General features: G+C 41.6%; 1 protein-coding gene across 8 annotated transcripts in view; it reads left to right on the top strand.

Annotated features, from left to right (window-relative positions):
* The window catches only part of LRRC3B (leucine rich repeat containing 3B), a 45,598-nt gene extending 29,739 nt beyond the window's left edge, over nucleotides 1–15,859 (top strand). For 7 of the 8 annotated variants that reach the window (XM_054191853.1, XM_054191849.1, XM_054191854.1 and 4 more), the window contains one exon: nucleotides 14,615–15,859. In XM_054191853.1, the coding sequence (XP_054047828.1) occupies nucleotides 14,779–15,558 (780 nt within the window). In that variant the 5' untranslated portion in view covers nucleotides 14,615–14,778 and the 3' untranslated portion in view covers nucleotides 15,559–15,859. Of the gene's footprint in view, nucleotides 1–6,961; nucleotides 7,133–7,248; nucleotides 7,330–14,614 lie in introns of those variants that run through there. The other variant, XM_054191852.1, reaches the window with a different exon arrangement.
* The last annotated feature ends 474 nt before the right edge of the window (nucleotides 15,860–16,333 follow it).

The following is a 16,333-nucleotide window of genomic DNA, read 5'->3' as shown; positions in this document are numbered from 1 at the left end:
CTCTATAAAGAGACCCTAAATGCTAATGTTTGTTTCCAACAGAGAAAAAAAGCGCAGGTGACTGGCTTTGAATTCATATGCTTTTATTTGCTGGGGGGAAAGGGGGTCAAGCAAGGGGGGAAAAAAAAAAACGCCAACAGGTAAAAATAAGTCTTAATTTCAAAATAATTCCCTTTTTTTATTTTCCCTGACATTGTATTTCATCACTTCTCCATTTCTTGTTTTGGAAGGAATTGTTTCAGGAAAGGAAATAGTAGTCTTGTTTTGCATACTACCACCCAGACCGTTTTGGGGCAGTGTGTGGACACAAGTGACACATGCTGGCTGGCAAAGCCACGGTCGTAGCTACGTGCAGCACACCTCACCGAGAGCAGCTGCTCTTTCAGGAACTGGAGGAGAAGGAGTACGTACATGTGCCATGCACCGGGGACAGATTCCCTTTGCTCCGACATGACTTTTATACATCTTGTTAGAAATGAGTGGGTTAGTGACCGGGCAGGGATCGCGGGTGACACGGCAGGGCTTGGCATTCCAAAGAAAACCTGAGGCCACATGGGCTCTTGTACTGAGTGAGAAAATTCAGCTTTATGGCCCTCCTGGAATCAGACTGAAACGAGACTGGTAGTAAACAACTTCTGTGCTAATAGCAGGGTGCCTTAGCGTGCAGGTGGTTTGGAACAGAAGCAAGTGCCTTTAAGCATTGTTTTATGGTGTTGTGCATTTCAGACTGAAAAATGGCCACAAGCTTTATTACTTTAATATTAACGCTTTTTCATTACTCTCTCTCTCTCCCCTCTTCCTGCAAACTGCTGCATTCATCCATTACAAAGCCGTGCTCTCTTTTTTCCCCTCGCCTGCCATTTTTCACAGCGTGAGGAGGGAGAGGCAGGTGGGTGGCAGGAGGGACACTTGAGGACATAATGGCACCGCATCTGTTGCCAAATGAAGCCAAAGCCCAGGCTGCCGCCGGATAACCTGTTGAGGTAACTCGCAAAGCCCGCAATGATCAAAGCATCCTTCCTGCCGTGGCTGCCGCTTTCCAGTCACCTGCGAGGGGGCTGCACCTTTTCCAAGATCTTCTCCTGTTAGGGTTTTCCATCCTCCCTCCTGCTCCTTGATGGTGGGGGCTTTGCTGCGCGGGTGTTGATATCCATCCCTTCCCAGTGCTTGCGATCATGTATTTCCACAGCGTTTGCCACTGAGGGCTGTGTGCCCCAGAATGCTTTAAAATGGGGAAACAAGTAGTAGGGATTTGCAGAACCGAATTTGCCCTGCTCCCCTCTGCAATTTGAAAAAATGGCATACAATTATTTCCTTTTTTTCAAAATCCTATTCTTATATTCTCTTTCCCATTCTAAATACGTCAAGGTAAGTTTATCTCCCTGCCAGTACCAACTGTAACCAGAGTTAAATTAGCCCTCCTGTTAGGTCTGCTTGGTTTTCACTTTTCAACAAGCCTTTGTAAAATAAATCATGTCCCACTTGTCTTTAAATTTCATTATCATGACCTAACTTAATTTGCTATAAATTATTTCTACCTGAGCTTCTTCGGCTGTGAACTTGCAGCCTCCAGTGTCTTGCTCATTGGATCATTGCCCAGCTAATCAAGAAAATTTTTTTTTCTTCACAACTCCTGCTTTTTGTATCAGCTAGCTCTGCCAAAGTCAACTTGGCTGTATAACCTCCGTGGAGACCCACAAAGAGCTGATGTATTCTTGTCTTTAAAATAAGGGTTTTATTGAACTGCGTTTCGGTCTCTTCCTGTCGTGCTCTAGTGCTGCTAATAAAGACCTCTTTTCCCTTAGAATAAATGTGACCTCAACAGTTTATTCTCATCTTGGAGGCAGCCATTGCAACACTTTATTTTGGCTCACTCTTTTCTTTTCTCCTTGGGAAGAATGACTGACTGACTGACTGGAAAATCTCTGCTCACTCAGTATTGAGCAGCTGTGCCTTGTTTTTGTTTTTTAGCACAGCTAGATTTCATGTCTGATAAAGACTGGTGTTTATTTCCACTGAGAAATGCCGATCCATTTTTTTTTCTTTAGAGCTGTTATTATTTAGCAATGGTTGATAAAAAACTTTTATTTCAGGCCCCTGAACATTGAAGGCTCGCCTCTCAACAAGGTGTGGAGTTGCAACTAGGCTAAATAACCCTTAAAGGATTTCAGCCTCCTACAACAAGTTGTAATAACAACTTGCTATGATCATATGTCCTCAGATGAGAAACTTATACTGCGAGCTTTTTATGACTTTGGAAAAATACTGCACCATTTAAAAAAAAAAAAAAAAAAGGATTTTACCTGACTTCCTGGGAGGCCTTGGGGATGCTCCAGGGCAGTCATTTCAAAATGAAACCATGCTGATTGTTCCTTAGGTGGAACACATGTAATTTGCAAAGTCCTTTAAGGGCAGCTGAGGGCCTCATGTAACTCACCAGCACATTACAAAAACAGCCAGTTTTTCTAGCTCTCGTTTGGAGACAAGTGGTAACATGCAGCAGGTTATGATGAGCAGTCTAACGTTATCTCTGAATATAACTTTTCTTTTGAAAACAGACACTCTTGCTTGGTATCTAGATGCTGGTGGAGCAGGTATCTCTGCTAGAATAGGGTAACTATTATGGTGGACGTTGACGGAATTGAGTTTTCTGGGCACATTCAGACTCCACTGAAGGCATACTCTTACTTCCTGGTACGGGGTGGTACAAGAACGGCGGGTACAAAAGGTACTGCCGTGGGCACGCAGCAGTCTCCTCAGTTCTCACATGCTTCAGTCTGACCTAAATTATTGGGCTCAATATGAGGTTTACTGGTAAAACTGACACGTCATGTGATAGGCAGGGGGTCAGATTAGATGATCTAATGGCTCCATCTGGCCTTAAACTCTTAATTAGGGAAATGCTGCCAGCACAAGATGGCACTGAAGCTTTTCACTGCTAGATTTCGCTTGCTTGGGAGATCCTCAGCTGAAGCGGAGCTGCGGAGGTTGTATTTGGGCCGGTGTTTTCTTCAGCCTCTAATGCCCCGGTAGCAGCCAGCAGAGCTGAAAGTGAGTCCTGATGGGAAAGTTCTAGTCTTGCTTTCATGGAAGTACAAAAGCCCTGTGTCTTACTCTTCCAGACTGTCACACATTCAGCTTTTAGAGCTATAATGATATCTAAATATAGAAATAAAATCTACTATTAGCTCAGTACTATGGCATTCATTGAAAGAAAAAAGATAAGTTTCTCTGGCAAGCTGATGAAAAAGAAATTACAGTCATTTGAAGCTGCTCATGGATTAAAATATTAAAAGTGGGATGTGGTTTTAGTGGTGGGTAGTTTGGTACCGTAGAGGTGTATGATACTTTTGCTTGACACCTTTGGTGCAGAAATGGGAAGCATAGATGGGTGTGTTGTTGTAGATGTGCTCTTTGCTCTCTCAGCTACACAAGTGTCAGCATTCAGGTTTAATAACCATCGACCCAGCAAAACCAGCGTCACTGATCAACCAGTTTCTTCGGCAAGCCCAAATGGTGTGTAGTTAACTCAGTGTGCCACTTGATTCCAGAAGGTCAATTGAATGTCTTCTTAAAGTTGCTTAATTGCTTATTGATTTCATAATTATTCCATACTTGCTGTCTCTTTCGTTATTTTCCGAAATGCATTGATAGGTCACAATTTTAATTTCTTTAATAGAACATTGTGGTTTTGTGGTGTTGAGTATTCACTTTTAAGTTTAGAGCTTTTAATTGGGAATTTCAAACTTTATTGGTTTCCTTTATATACAAAAGTTACACTTTTCTTTTTTTTCGTTTTTCTAAATCAGATACTCTACTTCTGCATGCCTTTTAAAGGTCCTGTTATTACACAACTAGCGTATTTGAAAGCAGAAGGAGCTGAATTAGTAATGGCTGAGGTACTCTATGCTAAAGTGCTGTCCCCTATTGCTAATTCAGTTTGTGGTTTCCCTCCCCCCCCCTTTCGGATTTTTTCATATAGAGTAATTGCCCTGGAAGTATGTTCTTTTTGTTTGTGGTCTCATCTTGTGGATATTAATCAGATTGTTTAATTTTAATAGCAGCTTCTACTGCCCTGGCTTCTTTCCTTGCAAATTCCTTGTGCCATAAATTATTGCTCTGTGTTTTTGTCCCTGGGCAGTTGTACATGGAGAGACACAGCCTTGGTGTCCTGTGGTGTAACACAACAGGGTAATCTAGATCCCAATTAGCAGGAATATGTGAAAGTGGATGGTAAACTGCCACTATAGCACTGCCTCTGCTCACATCTGTATTTCCTTTTGAGGCGTCTAACCCAAGAGGTGGTCTCATCTGTGGTGACCTGCCGTGGTCCCGGGAACCTGCTCTGTGTCAGACGGCCAGCTGGAAGAAGCAACTTTCAGTCATGCACTGCTTCGTTCTCCTCCTCCCTTCCCTGTCTTACTTTGGAGTCTGTAACACATCTTATTTCTTCTAGGACTCCCTAGTGCCCGGGTATCTGCTGCCAGCAGCTGTCTTGCTGGCTGCTTCGTGCAACTGTTGTCAACTTTACAAAGCCGCTAGCATGTTCCTTGCTGAATGGTCCCTTCAGGTTTGCATGCTTATTTCTGCCCTGCTGACTTTATTATCAGCACAGCTTCCCCAGCCTAATTACAACTTCTGTCTTTCCACTGCCTACTAAGTTGCAGGAACATTTGGATGAACTTTAAATGAGCCTGAAGATAGCAGTATGTAGAACCAAATAAGCACCCTTAAAAGTGGAAGAAAGGTCTCTAGACGGTCTGAATCTTGCTTATGCTTGCAAGGTGGTGCCTTAAAGGCCTATTAGTTTCTGTTAGCGCAGGTTTTGTTACTTGGCTTAGTAACTCTGCAAAATAAGAATGAGATTTTCAGTTGGACAAGGACGCTATCTGCAGTCACCAGATGCAATTATCAAGATTAAATTGCAAGACTTGTCACTGATTATGCTGGTAATCATTGAGGTGATCAGTGTAATTATCTTGAGATCAAGAAGACATTTTCTCTGATATGGTACTGCAGAATTAAGTTGAAGGAGCATCCATCATTAGCTACTGGATAGAGTCAGGGTATGGCTCCAACCAAGCACTTGCCTTTTTTGCTTTGATCATGTTATTTTATAATACGGGAGAAATATACGTCAGCAAATATTGTGCAGTTGACCTTTCATATTGAAAACATTTTCCATTGGATTCTATCAGATTTATTGAAAACCTACTGCATTGCCTAATCGTGAAGGGCTCCTAGGCATTCAGTTCGTAAGTAGACTTTAGAACAGACTATAGTCTGGGTGTCTTTACCCAAGGAAGACAAAGTATTTCCCCTTCAGGTTATTTTAAGCTTTCAGAGTATGTTTTTTTTCTAGTATAGATCATATGGAGAATTGACTCAGCTGCTGCTGGAAAGGGTTTTCTTGCCAAACAGAATGGTTGTTGATGATGTCTGAGAAAATGTGACTGAGACTTTGTAGAATATAATCCCAAACTCTAAAAATCTTTTTTGACTCTCATGCACGCTAATAATTAATCTAGAAACAAATGATATGGCCTTGGAGAATTCTTTACAGACAGTCATTTGTCTGTGTTGGAACATTTCCCTTTAGCATCTGTAATGTGGTTCTTTATGCTCTTATATAGTGGTAAAAAATCCATTTTGCAGATATGTTTGCTGAGAAGTAATTGCCATATCTTCGGCCTTTGTTCATTCTTCTATAGATTGTCAAGCCAATTTCTTTCAAATATAGTGATAAATGATGTTCAAGAGATTATGGTATTTATCTTATAGGTTATGTCTTTTATTTTTAATTTACCTCATGTTGCCACTACATATGCACTGTAACTGTATGTAATGTTTTGGTTCCTTTTTCAAATGGCATAGATACACATACAAAACGTTGTTTATATGTCCCAGCAGGGTATATTGCTCAAGGAAGAGATGTGAGCCTTTTGTAGTCTTAAGTCATATGAAGGGGATGCAGGAGAGAACTGGGGAAAGCAGGCAGCACTGAACATCATCTGAAAAACAAGTGATTCAGTTTTTGTTAGGGCTTGAAAGAAAGAGGTCTAAGCTGTCTTCCCTGACAGCTGTTTCTTTAAATTTCCGTCAAGCATATAAAATTTCATGCCAAGAAGTGTGTTGCCACAGAAGACTTCCAAGAGCAAAGCATCATAGGAAACATAGAAGATAATTGGTAATATTTTTCTATCATTGCTATGTTATTATATCTGCTAAGCTTCACACAATTATTTATCAGCTGAGAGTTATAAAATAGTTCCTGGCTTGAGATGAAAAGGGAGAAAAGTCAAATATGTTTCTTAACATGAACCCAACCCATCAGTCTTAAAGTGCTGATTCATTTGCCCACACAGTATAATTAAGCAAGCTGTTAATCTGTAATAAGGAGTGATACATTCAGTGATCTCACAATCAGAAAGTAATTATAGCTTAAAATGTTCATTTGGTTCTCCTCAACCATTGTATTCCTCCGTTACTGTTAAGAGAGAGTATTCGTAGCTTAAGATCTGTAAATGTTTACCTACACAGTTTGCTTCTGCAACTGGAAGTGGTTTGCCGTGATCAGTTGTTAGAAGGATGTCTATACTGGAAGGTTTTTGGGAACAAAATGTCGACTGGCATTCTGAGTCCTGTCTTAGGCGAGAATATTATAGTTTGAGTACATTTGGTGTTTCATTAGATAATGAATCCATTATGTAATTGGAGTTCAGGCTCACACTGATTAATCATGACATTTCAATTATTCATTGAATCAGTGATCTTTTGCACCCCTTTTTTCCCACCTCATTTGCTGTTGGCTTCTATTAATTTCTCTTCTTACTGCTTTAGGATTTCATCTTGCTGTGTTCTGAAATCCTGAAAATCTTCCACTGCTGGAGACTTTCATGTGGGAATTTAAGTCACCTGGCTCCTTGCAAAGCAGCTCTTGGCATCTCTCTGGTTTGGTGCTTCGTAGCATTTTCACTGCTTTCCTTCAAGGTAGCTGTGATGTGAAGCAGCCAGGCAGCCACTCCACATTTGAGGAGATTCTTGGCTCATCTGCTAAACTGAATTTCTTGATGGTGTCCCAGAGCCACAGAGAGGGCTGAGTTACCCAACTCGGAATCTGTCTGTGCAGCTGGTGAGATTGTCCTTAGCTGCAGTGCCTTCCCCACTGACAGTACACATTGTTGTTTTAAATGATTGTGTTTGTCTGGAGGAATTCACTTGGTACCCATGAAATTTGTTGTTCTGTAGTGTGCAGACAGCACAGAGATCAGACGTGGCTGCTGTGTTCTCCTTTGGGTCCTGCTGTTCCTGCTCAGCTCCAGCTCGCAGGTATCCTCACTTTCCAGCTCAGTGCCCACTCAGTCAGTCACGTAGCTGCAGTCTAGTTTTATGATATGTCCATAGGGAAGTGAACAGAAGTACCTTCTTAAAATATTTGTTTAAATTATTTTTTGTTATTGTTATTTTGACACTGTCACTTTTGAGCCATTGTCTAAATCCTGGAACAGATTTAGAGCAAGATGTAGAAGAAGGAGACTCAGCATTTTTACATCAGTCGTCTTGTGTTCTTAAATAGAATCATAGAATCGCCTAGGTTGGAAAGGACCTTTCAGATCATCTAGTCCAACCATCAGCCTAACACTGACAAAAACCATGACTAAACCATAGCTCTAAGCAGTGTGCCTACCCGCCTTTTAAATACCTCCCGGGATGATGCCTCAACCACTTCCCTGGGCAGCCTGTTCCAATGCTTAATAACCCTTTCAGTGTAAAAATTTTTCCTAATATCCAGTCTAAAACTCCCCTGGCGCAACTTGAGGCTGTTTCATCTTGTCCTAGATAATTGTGGTCAGATTCAGCCTGCAGGTGTTAGAGGAGCAGGGCAGGATTTCATGGAGGTATGTCCTCCAGTGTGCACAGACTGTTGGCCTCCAGAGGCTCAGCTGCTCTCAAACATGGCATGCAGATTTGCAGGACAACCCAACATGTAGCTTACTAGAAGGTCTGTACTAACCGGTGGTATAAGACTGATTAAGGATAGGATGTGTGGAAATAGTTTTCCCAGGGATATCTTCCCTGTTCTGACTCTTCGTAAATAATGCCGGCTGCAGTTGTTTTGGAGTAGTGGTGGCAAATCTCTTTCTTTGTTTCAGGTGAAATTGTCCCATCCTCAGTCCTTTAGCCAACTGGACTTTTCCAGTGGGCTAACCACCTGTGAATTTTAGCCTTTAGTCTCCAGCTTATGGCTATCTTGTCAATATTAATTACAAGGTAATAATTTTAGAGATAAACTAGTATATGACATTTTGTAACAATGGCAAAAAAAAATTAAAAAAGGAGTACAAAGACATAAAATATAGCTCTTTATGGATGTGTAGAGCAAGGCAGGTCTCTGTGTGTGCGGTAACAGACTGGCCTTACAAGAAGAAATGTTGGGTAATTTGATAAACCTGATTTAAAACAAAAGTATTCAATATGGCAAAGCTAAGGCCTATTTTAATAGAGAATAGGAGGCTAGATTTATCAATGACCATCTTTTCTATATACCAACATAGTCAATGTCTTAAAGAGAAAAAAAAAAAGTAATAATAATGTCAGTTTCAAAACTATAGAACATCTCAGTAATTGTCTGGAAGTCAAATAAAGCAATGATCTTTTTACAGTGTTCCTTTTTAATGGGTTCTTAGTTATAAAATTTTAATATTTATTCAAAGTGCAAGTTTGCTCTAAAGGATGTCTAAAAAAAGAGCCCTGTAGGAGTCTTTATTTCCTGGGCTTTTCTAATTCTGTAGCAAACTTCTGCTGTTTGCATGCAAGAAGGTTGTTACTCTGAAGGTTAGGACTTTACTTAAACTGGGCTTGAAAAGTTGAGCTGATTTTTTTTTAGGGATCTCTTGAAGGCTTATTGCATGCACAGCTGAAGCTGGGCGTTTCATTTGAAGCCAGCAGAGCTGCACACACGAACGCAAGCAGGTTACAGATTCGTATGGTTTGTACGTGGGGAGGACAGGAGACGCCTCGACGTGTGCAGTCCGTCTCTGACGGGGAAGGCCTGCGGTTGCTCACAGGGACGCCTTTGGTATTAACTGAAAAACCAGTGACGTTTGTGGGGACTCTCTGATCCCAAGGAGTGTGGAGCGCTGCGGTGCTATTTGGGATCTGTTTACAAATGAGGGCCTCTCCAGGTACTGTGCCTAAAGTTAGTAGCAAGGTCATTTAAGTTTTTCAGCTGTACATCATCAGAAGCGTGGTACGTCTGGTCAGGTGAATTGTGTGCCAAGGCCCTATGATCCACATTCTTGGGAAGTTGGGTTGTGCACAATTTTTTCCCTTTTTTTTTCTGGAAGTCGAAAGTGACAGACCAGACAGATTGAGTGCAATCGGACACAGCCAACAGGCCACCCCCTGTGGCTGATCTGTTGGCTTCCTTTTGCCTCTTCCTGTTCTCGCTTGCTCGTTTCAGCACATAAGCTACAGTAGTAACAAGGAATTCCTCTCTAATCATGGCATCTTCATCTACTTTTTGGTTTTTTTGTAAGTCATTCTGTTCCATGACTGTGTAGTCCCATGCAATCTCTGAACCTAACCAGGGGGATAAAATCATCTTGCATGGCTGGGACTGATACTCTGACCCTTGACAGTGCTGCACCCTCCAGTTCTTGGGGTTGGGCTCCGAGGGGGCAGATGCAGCTGACTGACCTGATCAGTTGTCTGTCAGATATCTGTGATCAGCCCCTGGAGTGGGAAGAGGGAAAATCGAGGGAATGCTGCATAGCGGGTAGGGGACAGGAACATGATGGGAAGAAGCATGCCTACTGATGGACCCTGTGCTCAAAGGGAGACCTTGCTTCAGCTGCAGCTTAATGCTATAGCACCCTCAGTCTTTTTTTCTCAGCATGCCATGACATCTCATCCCAAAGAAAGAGCATCTTCCAAAATATCTGCAATGTTTATCCAGTTGTTATTGCTAGAAACGTGCATTCTGCACGGTGCCTGTGCTGGTTGGCGTAGGCAACAAGAATGTATTTTAGGATCATATCTTTCTCCATTTTCCATTTCTGCTTGTTTGTGAATGATAACAACAGCAAAAAAAATTTTAAAAATCCTCCCCTGTCTCTTGTTGCTGAAGAGTCCTTGCAGTCTGTGATCCAGTGAAGGCCAGTGTGGCACTGACTTCAGAGAGCCGCTGCTGATTCTTCCCATCAGTTTTTGACCACCAGCAAGACAAGTTGTGTTGCTGTATGCGAGTCTGGGGGTCTTACGTTGGCGTGGACCTGCGTGATCCTATTCTACAGACTTTATTTGTGGCCCCCATTTCTATGATTTAGGCCAGGAATCATCCCATAAAGACATTTGTATTAAATACATTGGGTTACGATTTTGTCTTTATCATGTGAGATCTTGCCTGATGAATAACCATCAGGAAAAGGGTGACATTCTTAATCTCTCCTCAACAGAAAAGGCCAGTGAGGAGCTGCTCACACATGTGTGAGCACTTGGGTAATGGCTGAAGAGCTGCCATGGGGACTCTGAAAGTCTGTACACCATAGTAGAAACCACTTTTACCTCCCCTTACCTTTCCCCTTCTCTTTTGTTAAGTCAGACACATTTAACTACATATATATGATTGATTCTTTTTTCCTGCATCTTTTGTTGTCTTAGCATTGTCCTAAACAACAAGAAGTCTCAGTCTGTGTCATTATTATGCTCTTCTGTGGGATGGTTATAGGACTTCCTGTCCTCTTATGTCTTGCTCTGAAGACACAGCAGCATAAATTAATATCACAAGTATTCTTGTCATGGACATTCTTTGTGACTTGGCTAAGTCTGCAGGCCCCGTTTACCAGGTGGGCAGTTGGAGGCACTAATGCTTCTTTACATCACTCATTTCTTGTGGGGAGGAGTTATTAATCAAATTCCTAATTTGGTAGTATAGCATTCAGGTGCTAAGATACAGTCTCTGCACCTTGCTTGCTGGAAAGGCAGATATCTGCAAGTAGCTGACATCTGAAGCTCTGCAGAAATCTCACTGTCTATTAAAAGCAAATGTGCTTTCCTTGAGGATTTCAGGATTTGTACATTTTCCTACGGTGTTAGATGTTTGTACTGAGTGAATGGTCTTGGGGGAGCATGAGAAGTGGAAAGCTTGAAAACCAGTTTAAATTGCAAGACTGTAAAGAATTCTTCGGTGCGATCTTCCCTCTGTAGTTTTATTGCCCTGCAATATTTGTTTTCTGTGTTTGTACTTGTATTTTAGAAATGTACACAAAAAGCATTTTTATACCATGCTGTTACCTGTGCTTGTAGTATTGCTGTCATTTCCCTGTGCCTTCATTTACTTTTAAATTTCTTTTTCTTTTTTTTTCTTTATTTGCAAATTTCTAATTAATTCATATATTTATTTTAATTCTGTGTCTTCCATCCCTTTCTCTGTAGTCTTTAGTGTTTCTGTCTGGTATATATCTCTTGCCTTTATTCCAACTTTGTTACTTTCTTTTTTGTTTATTGTGTTCAAAGCAGAGAAAATTAGGTAGATGCTCAAGAAGCCTAAAATCTTCCTTTTGGCATTACAAATGTGCAGATCCTAGTTCTCTTTTCTCTTGTGGCAGTCGCTAAGATGCTGTGACTCAAGAAAGTCCTTGCTGTAAGTTTGTTGGTTAAACCCAAACCTCAGATATCCCCTGGATAAGATATTCTGATTATGGAAGTAAACAAAGCTCTGCTTCCCGTGACTGATGCTTAGTTCCATTGGGTTGCTTCCAGTTAATTTACTGAGAATTTGATGAGCTTTATTCTTGCTCAGCTAAGTTTTGTTGGCTGGGTTGTTAATGATGGGTTTAAACTTGTATTTGCTTTTTGTAACAACTTAAAACATGGGGAGTTTTTCTCCCTCTTTATCTATTTACTTAGTTATCTCTTTTGAAGAGGCATTGCTTCATTAAACACTTTCCTGCTTAGTCTGTAATGATCCTACTTCTTCCACTCTAAACGCATTAATACATTAAAGAAAAAGAGCTTTGTTTGTCTTCAGTGGGATGAAGACATTCCACATTGGTTTTGGTGCGTGGGGCATCTTGGACACATGATCTCTAGTGGCATAGATGTGCTATGGAGAACTCAGCAGGATCCATGGTGTAATTTCAGGTTGGCAGGGTTGTTTTTTTTTTAGCCTGTAATGAAATGAATATGATATTTAATCATCACACTCTGGTGAGAACAGTGTGATTTTTATGCTTCTACAAAATTAAGGACCTACTTCAGGCATTCACCCCAGTCCGTTCCTGCGGTAGGGCTCCAGTGTTGTTGGTGGAAAGCCCCTACATGCAAGTAGTCAGTGATGAAATCCTTATTCTGTGCTGATGAGCTGGACCGCTCGTCTACTCTTTTGGTGCAGCACAGTAGTAAGTCATGTAAACATGAAGGGAATAGAAAATGGGTGGCTGTTTTTCCAGGGAATGGGTGTTCTTACAGCAGCACCCAGGAGCAGATTGCCAGCTTGGAGCTGCCAGGGGGAGCAGCTGACAGCTCAAGCTTGGCCTCCGAATGGGCTGCACATTTTAGCAAGTATTTAGCACTTTTGGGCAGGCTGGGAAAAAACAACTTCTGTAACTTGTCTCCTTCCGTAGCAGATTTCTATCTGATCTGAAGACCAAGTACCACAGGGAGGGATGGCAAGGATGCAGCCCGTGTAATTGTCTCCTTTCACATTAAACCCTCTTTCTTCCACAGAGGTTCTGCAGGACTCTGTTGATTGTGGAGGTGCTACCTCACCTCCATTTCCTCATAGAGAGCTTTCCATGCTCTGCTTACTTCCCTTCTTAAAGATTCACATTTCCAGGGTTAACTTCACAATTTCTCGTTGCTAACATTTTCCTTTCTCTTTAATTTTAGAGTAGAAGATTTGCATGTAATGGACTCCAAGTGTAAACTTTCTGTTTAGGTTCCTGGGCCATCTCTCTCTTGATGAATAGATAAGTGGAAGAGTAGGGAAGCGGTTGAGTCACCATCCCTGGAGGTATTTAAAAGACAGGTAGACATAGATCTTAGAGATATGGTTTAGTGATGGTTTTTGTCAGAGTTAGGTTTATGATTGGACTAGAAGATCTGAAAGGTCCCTACCAACCTAGGCAATTCTGTGATTCTGTGATACGCTACTACTCTTCGCAGTAGTTGCAGTGAGAGTGTGCTGAGCTTTTGCCATTCCCAAGCCATGGCGATGGAGTGATCACACATAATGTACATGTTATTAAGATGCTTTGGGTCTTTTTCTGCGGGATTATTGACGTACCAAGCCTCAGCAAAAGGGTTAAATAAAACTTGAGCTATGGGTTTGAATGCTACGTGACACATCTGATCCATATTACTGTGATGTGCCGGAAACTGCAGTTAGTATGTGAGTTCTGCAGGCAAAAATGATGGCAATGCAATTTCTTCTTTTTCCTGTAGAATCACACATGCCCTCCCTGCAGGGGACTACACTGTGGGTTTGGAAAAAAAATAAATTCATTTATATGTAAATACAACCTGAAGGCTGCAAATATCCAAGCTGCTACAAAGACAGAGGGCATATACATGACAAAAAATTGACCTGTTGTGGTTAGAAAATTCATAGTTTGCCACAATAGGGGGAAAAATAAATGAGGTTGTCTTTGAAACCTTATAGGTCAGCATTTCAGACTTCTGTATTTGTGCTCCAATTAAAGGAGAAAATGGAAAAGCTGCTGGATATTTACCATTTTTAAGCCAACTTGAGAGGGGAGAAGCAGAAACAATATTTTTCATGTGTTCTTTTAGCAAATTACATGCCCTGAATAAAGTCTTTTTGTTTGTTTGTTTGGCTCGTACATAGGTTTGTGTGAGTTTTATTTGGTTTGTGGGTGAGGTTTTTGCTGTTGTTATATTTCCTTCTTTTTCTCCATGTTAAATGAAAAGAAAACTTTGAAGAAAACTGAAAGTAGATATTATTTCTGTGGGTCTCTCAGCAGTGTCTCACAAAATGCTGGGAAGTACAGGAAATCCCGGGGGTCAACAGCAGATAAGAAGGAGGGGGAGACAAACAAGGAGACTGTGGTGTCTTGTAGCAGCGTTTGGTTTACTTCATTATTGTTTCTTGATATAGTAAAAATATTGCCTTGCCGAAGTACTTCGATTTGGACTTAAAATAGCATAAATTATTTTGAGATAAGTTCACATTGACCACCACAAATTCCTCAATTACGTGTCACTGTTGCTGGAGATCCAGCTCTTAGGTCCTAATAATGCATTTTCTACTTTAGCAAGGGAAAATTTAATTTAGTTTTATAGCTGTTTTAGAAAAGTCTGATAAAAACAAACCAGTGCCTCCTCTACTAAGTATTAAAGCCCAAACCTGTGCAATTAGTCGTAAGTTCCCTTTAAAAAACATCCTGGGGATTTATATACTAAACTCAGATGAATGCTAACAGAAGTTACCTGAATAAATTCTTTGGTGTGCTGATAGGATAATGCATCATTTATTTAGTGTTGTACATCACGTTGACTTCATTTTATTTCTTCCTTTTTTTTTTTTTTTAAAGAAAACAAAATTTGGATTGGAATTATGGTATAAGCAACTTGTCTTCCTTCCTCTCTGTAGGTGCGCTTTTAAGAAGAGTATTGACCATGAGGAAGCCCACATGTTAGTCAGTTTTTAACTAATCCCACCGAAGAAAATGAAGCCACGTTTCAGCTTTGCGGATCCTTTTCCCACCACTGTTGGCTGAAGAAGAAATGGGCGTGTGATTATGCTGACACCCCAGCATGCATTTGGTAGACCTGTGGTTAACTCGTTCCCTCTCCATGTGTCTGCTCTTACAAAGTTTTGTCCTCATGATACTGTGCTTTCATTCTGCCAGTATGTGCCCGAAAGGCTGCCTCTGTTCTCACTCCGGAGGTCTGAACGTCAGCTGTAGCAATGCGAACCTCAAGGAAATACCCAGAGATCTTCCTCCAGAAACAGTCTTACTTTATTTGGACTCCAATCAGATAACATCAATCCCCAATGAAATTTTTAAGGACTTGCACCAACTGAGAGTCCTCAATTTATCAAAAAACGGGATTGAGTTTATAGATGAACATGCCTTCAAAGGGGTGGCAGAAACCTTGCAGACTCTGGATTTGTCCGACAACCGGATTCAAAGTGTGCACAAAAACGCTTTCAACAACTTAAAGGCCAGAGCCAGAATTGCAAACAATCCCTGGCACTGTGACTGCACGCTGCAGCAGGTGTTGAGGAGCATGGCCTCCAACCACGAGACAGCCAACAACGTCATCTGCAAGACTTCTGTGCTGGATGAACATGCGGGGAGACCGTTCCTCAACGCTGCCAATGATGCTGACCTCTGCAACCTTCCTAAAAAGACTACCGATTACGCCATGCTGGTCACCATGTTTGGCTGGTTCACCATGGTGATCTCGTACGTGGTTTATTACGTCCGGCAAAACCAGGAGGATGCAAGGAGGCACCTTGAGTACTTGAAATCCCTGCCAAGCAGGCAAAAGAAACCAGATGAAGCCGATGACATTAGCACTGTGGTATAGTATTCTGAATACAATGACTGCCTTTGTGATGGAAACTAGGTTCGGATCACACTAAAACCAGAGGTTTACTTCTAACGTTCATTGTAAACATTAAGACTTTTGGGGTTTTTTTTTCTGTTAACTGAATTACGCCACTGTTGAGCTTTCTAACAGAAAGTTTTGTCCGGGTGGTATACTTTAATTATTTCTCTGGTGGTATCCTAAAGCAAGTGAATTAATATGTAAACATTAGTTTAGACTCATTCCACTATTTAATAACGAAATTTATTTTTTTAATTTAAAAACCAAATAAAAGCTTAAATTTGAACCATGTAAACCAGAGTAATTTATTGATCAGAAACCTGTCCAGTGCCAGAGCACACTTGGTTTGATCAGCACTCGTGAGGTAGAAGAGAGGCGCGATGACAGAGGGCTGTGAGAGGTCCGGGAGCAGGGAGTCCCTGAAGGGCACTTCTCTCCCTGGGGTGCAAGGTGAAGAGCTGGTGTGTGGTAGCCCATTTTGGGGGCTGCTCGCCATGATGGGAGAGGGGCACAGTGTGAGGAGCCAGAGTGTCCTGACCCTGGGTGTGAGGGATTGATGCTGGGTAAGACACAAGAGGGCATTTCGGCAGTGCTGGGGAGGAACCAACATGAAGGAGCTCCATTACAGGACGTCAAAGAGAGGTAAGCGGGGAAATGCGGCGGCTTTTCATCTTACACCCACTTACTGCCTCCCATGACCTTCATGCAAGTGTCCCCAGCACTGGGGGGGACACTAAGAAGGCAGGAGCAAACT

Source organism: Rissa tridactyla, chromosome 2 (assembly GCF_028500815.1).
Source record: "Rissa tridactyla isolate bRisTri1 chromosome 2, bRisTri1.patW.cur.20221130, whole genome shotgun sequence".
NCBI lineage: Eukaryota > Metazoa > Chordata > Aves > Charadriiformes > Laridae > Rissa > Rissa tridactyla.
Note: the sequence above shows the minus strand (reverse complement) of the source record. Positions and strands in the feature narration are given on the sequence as shown.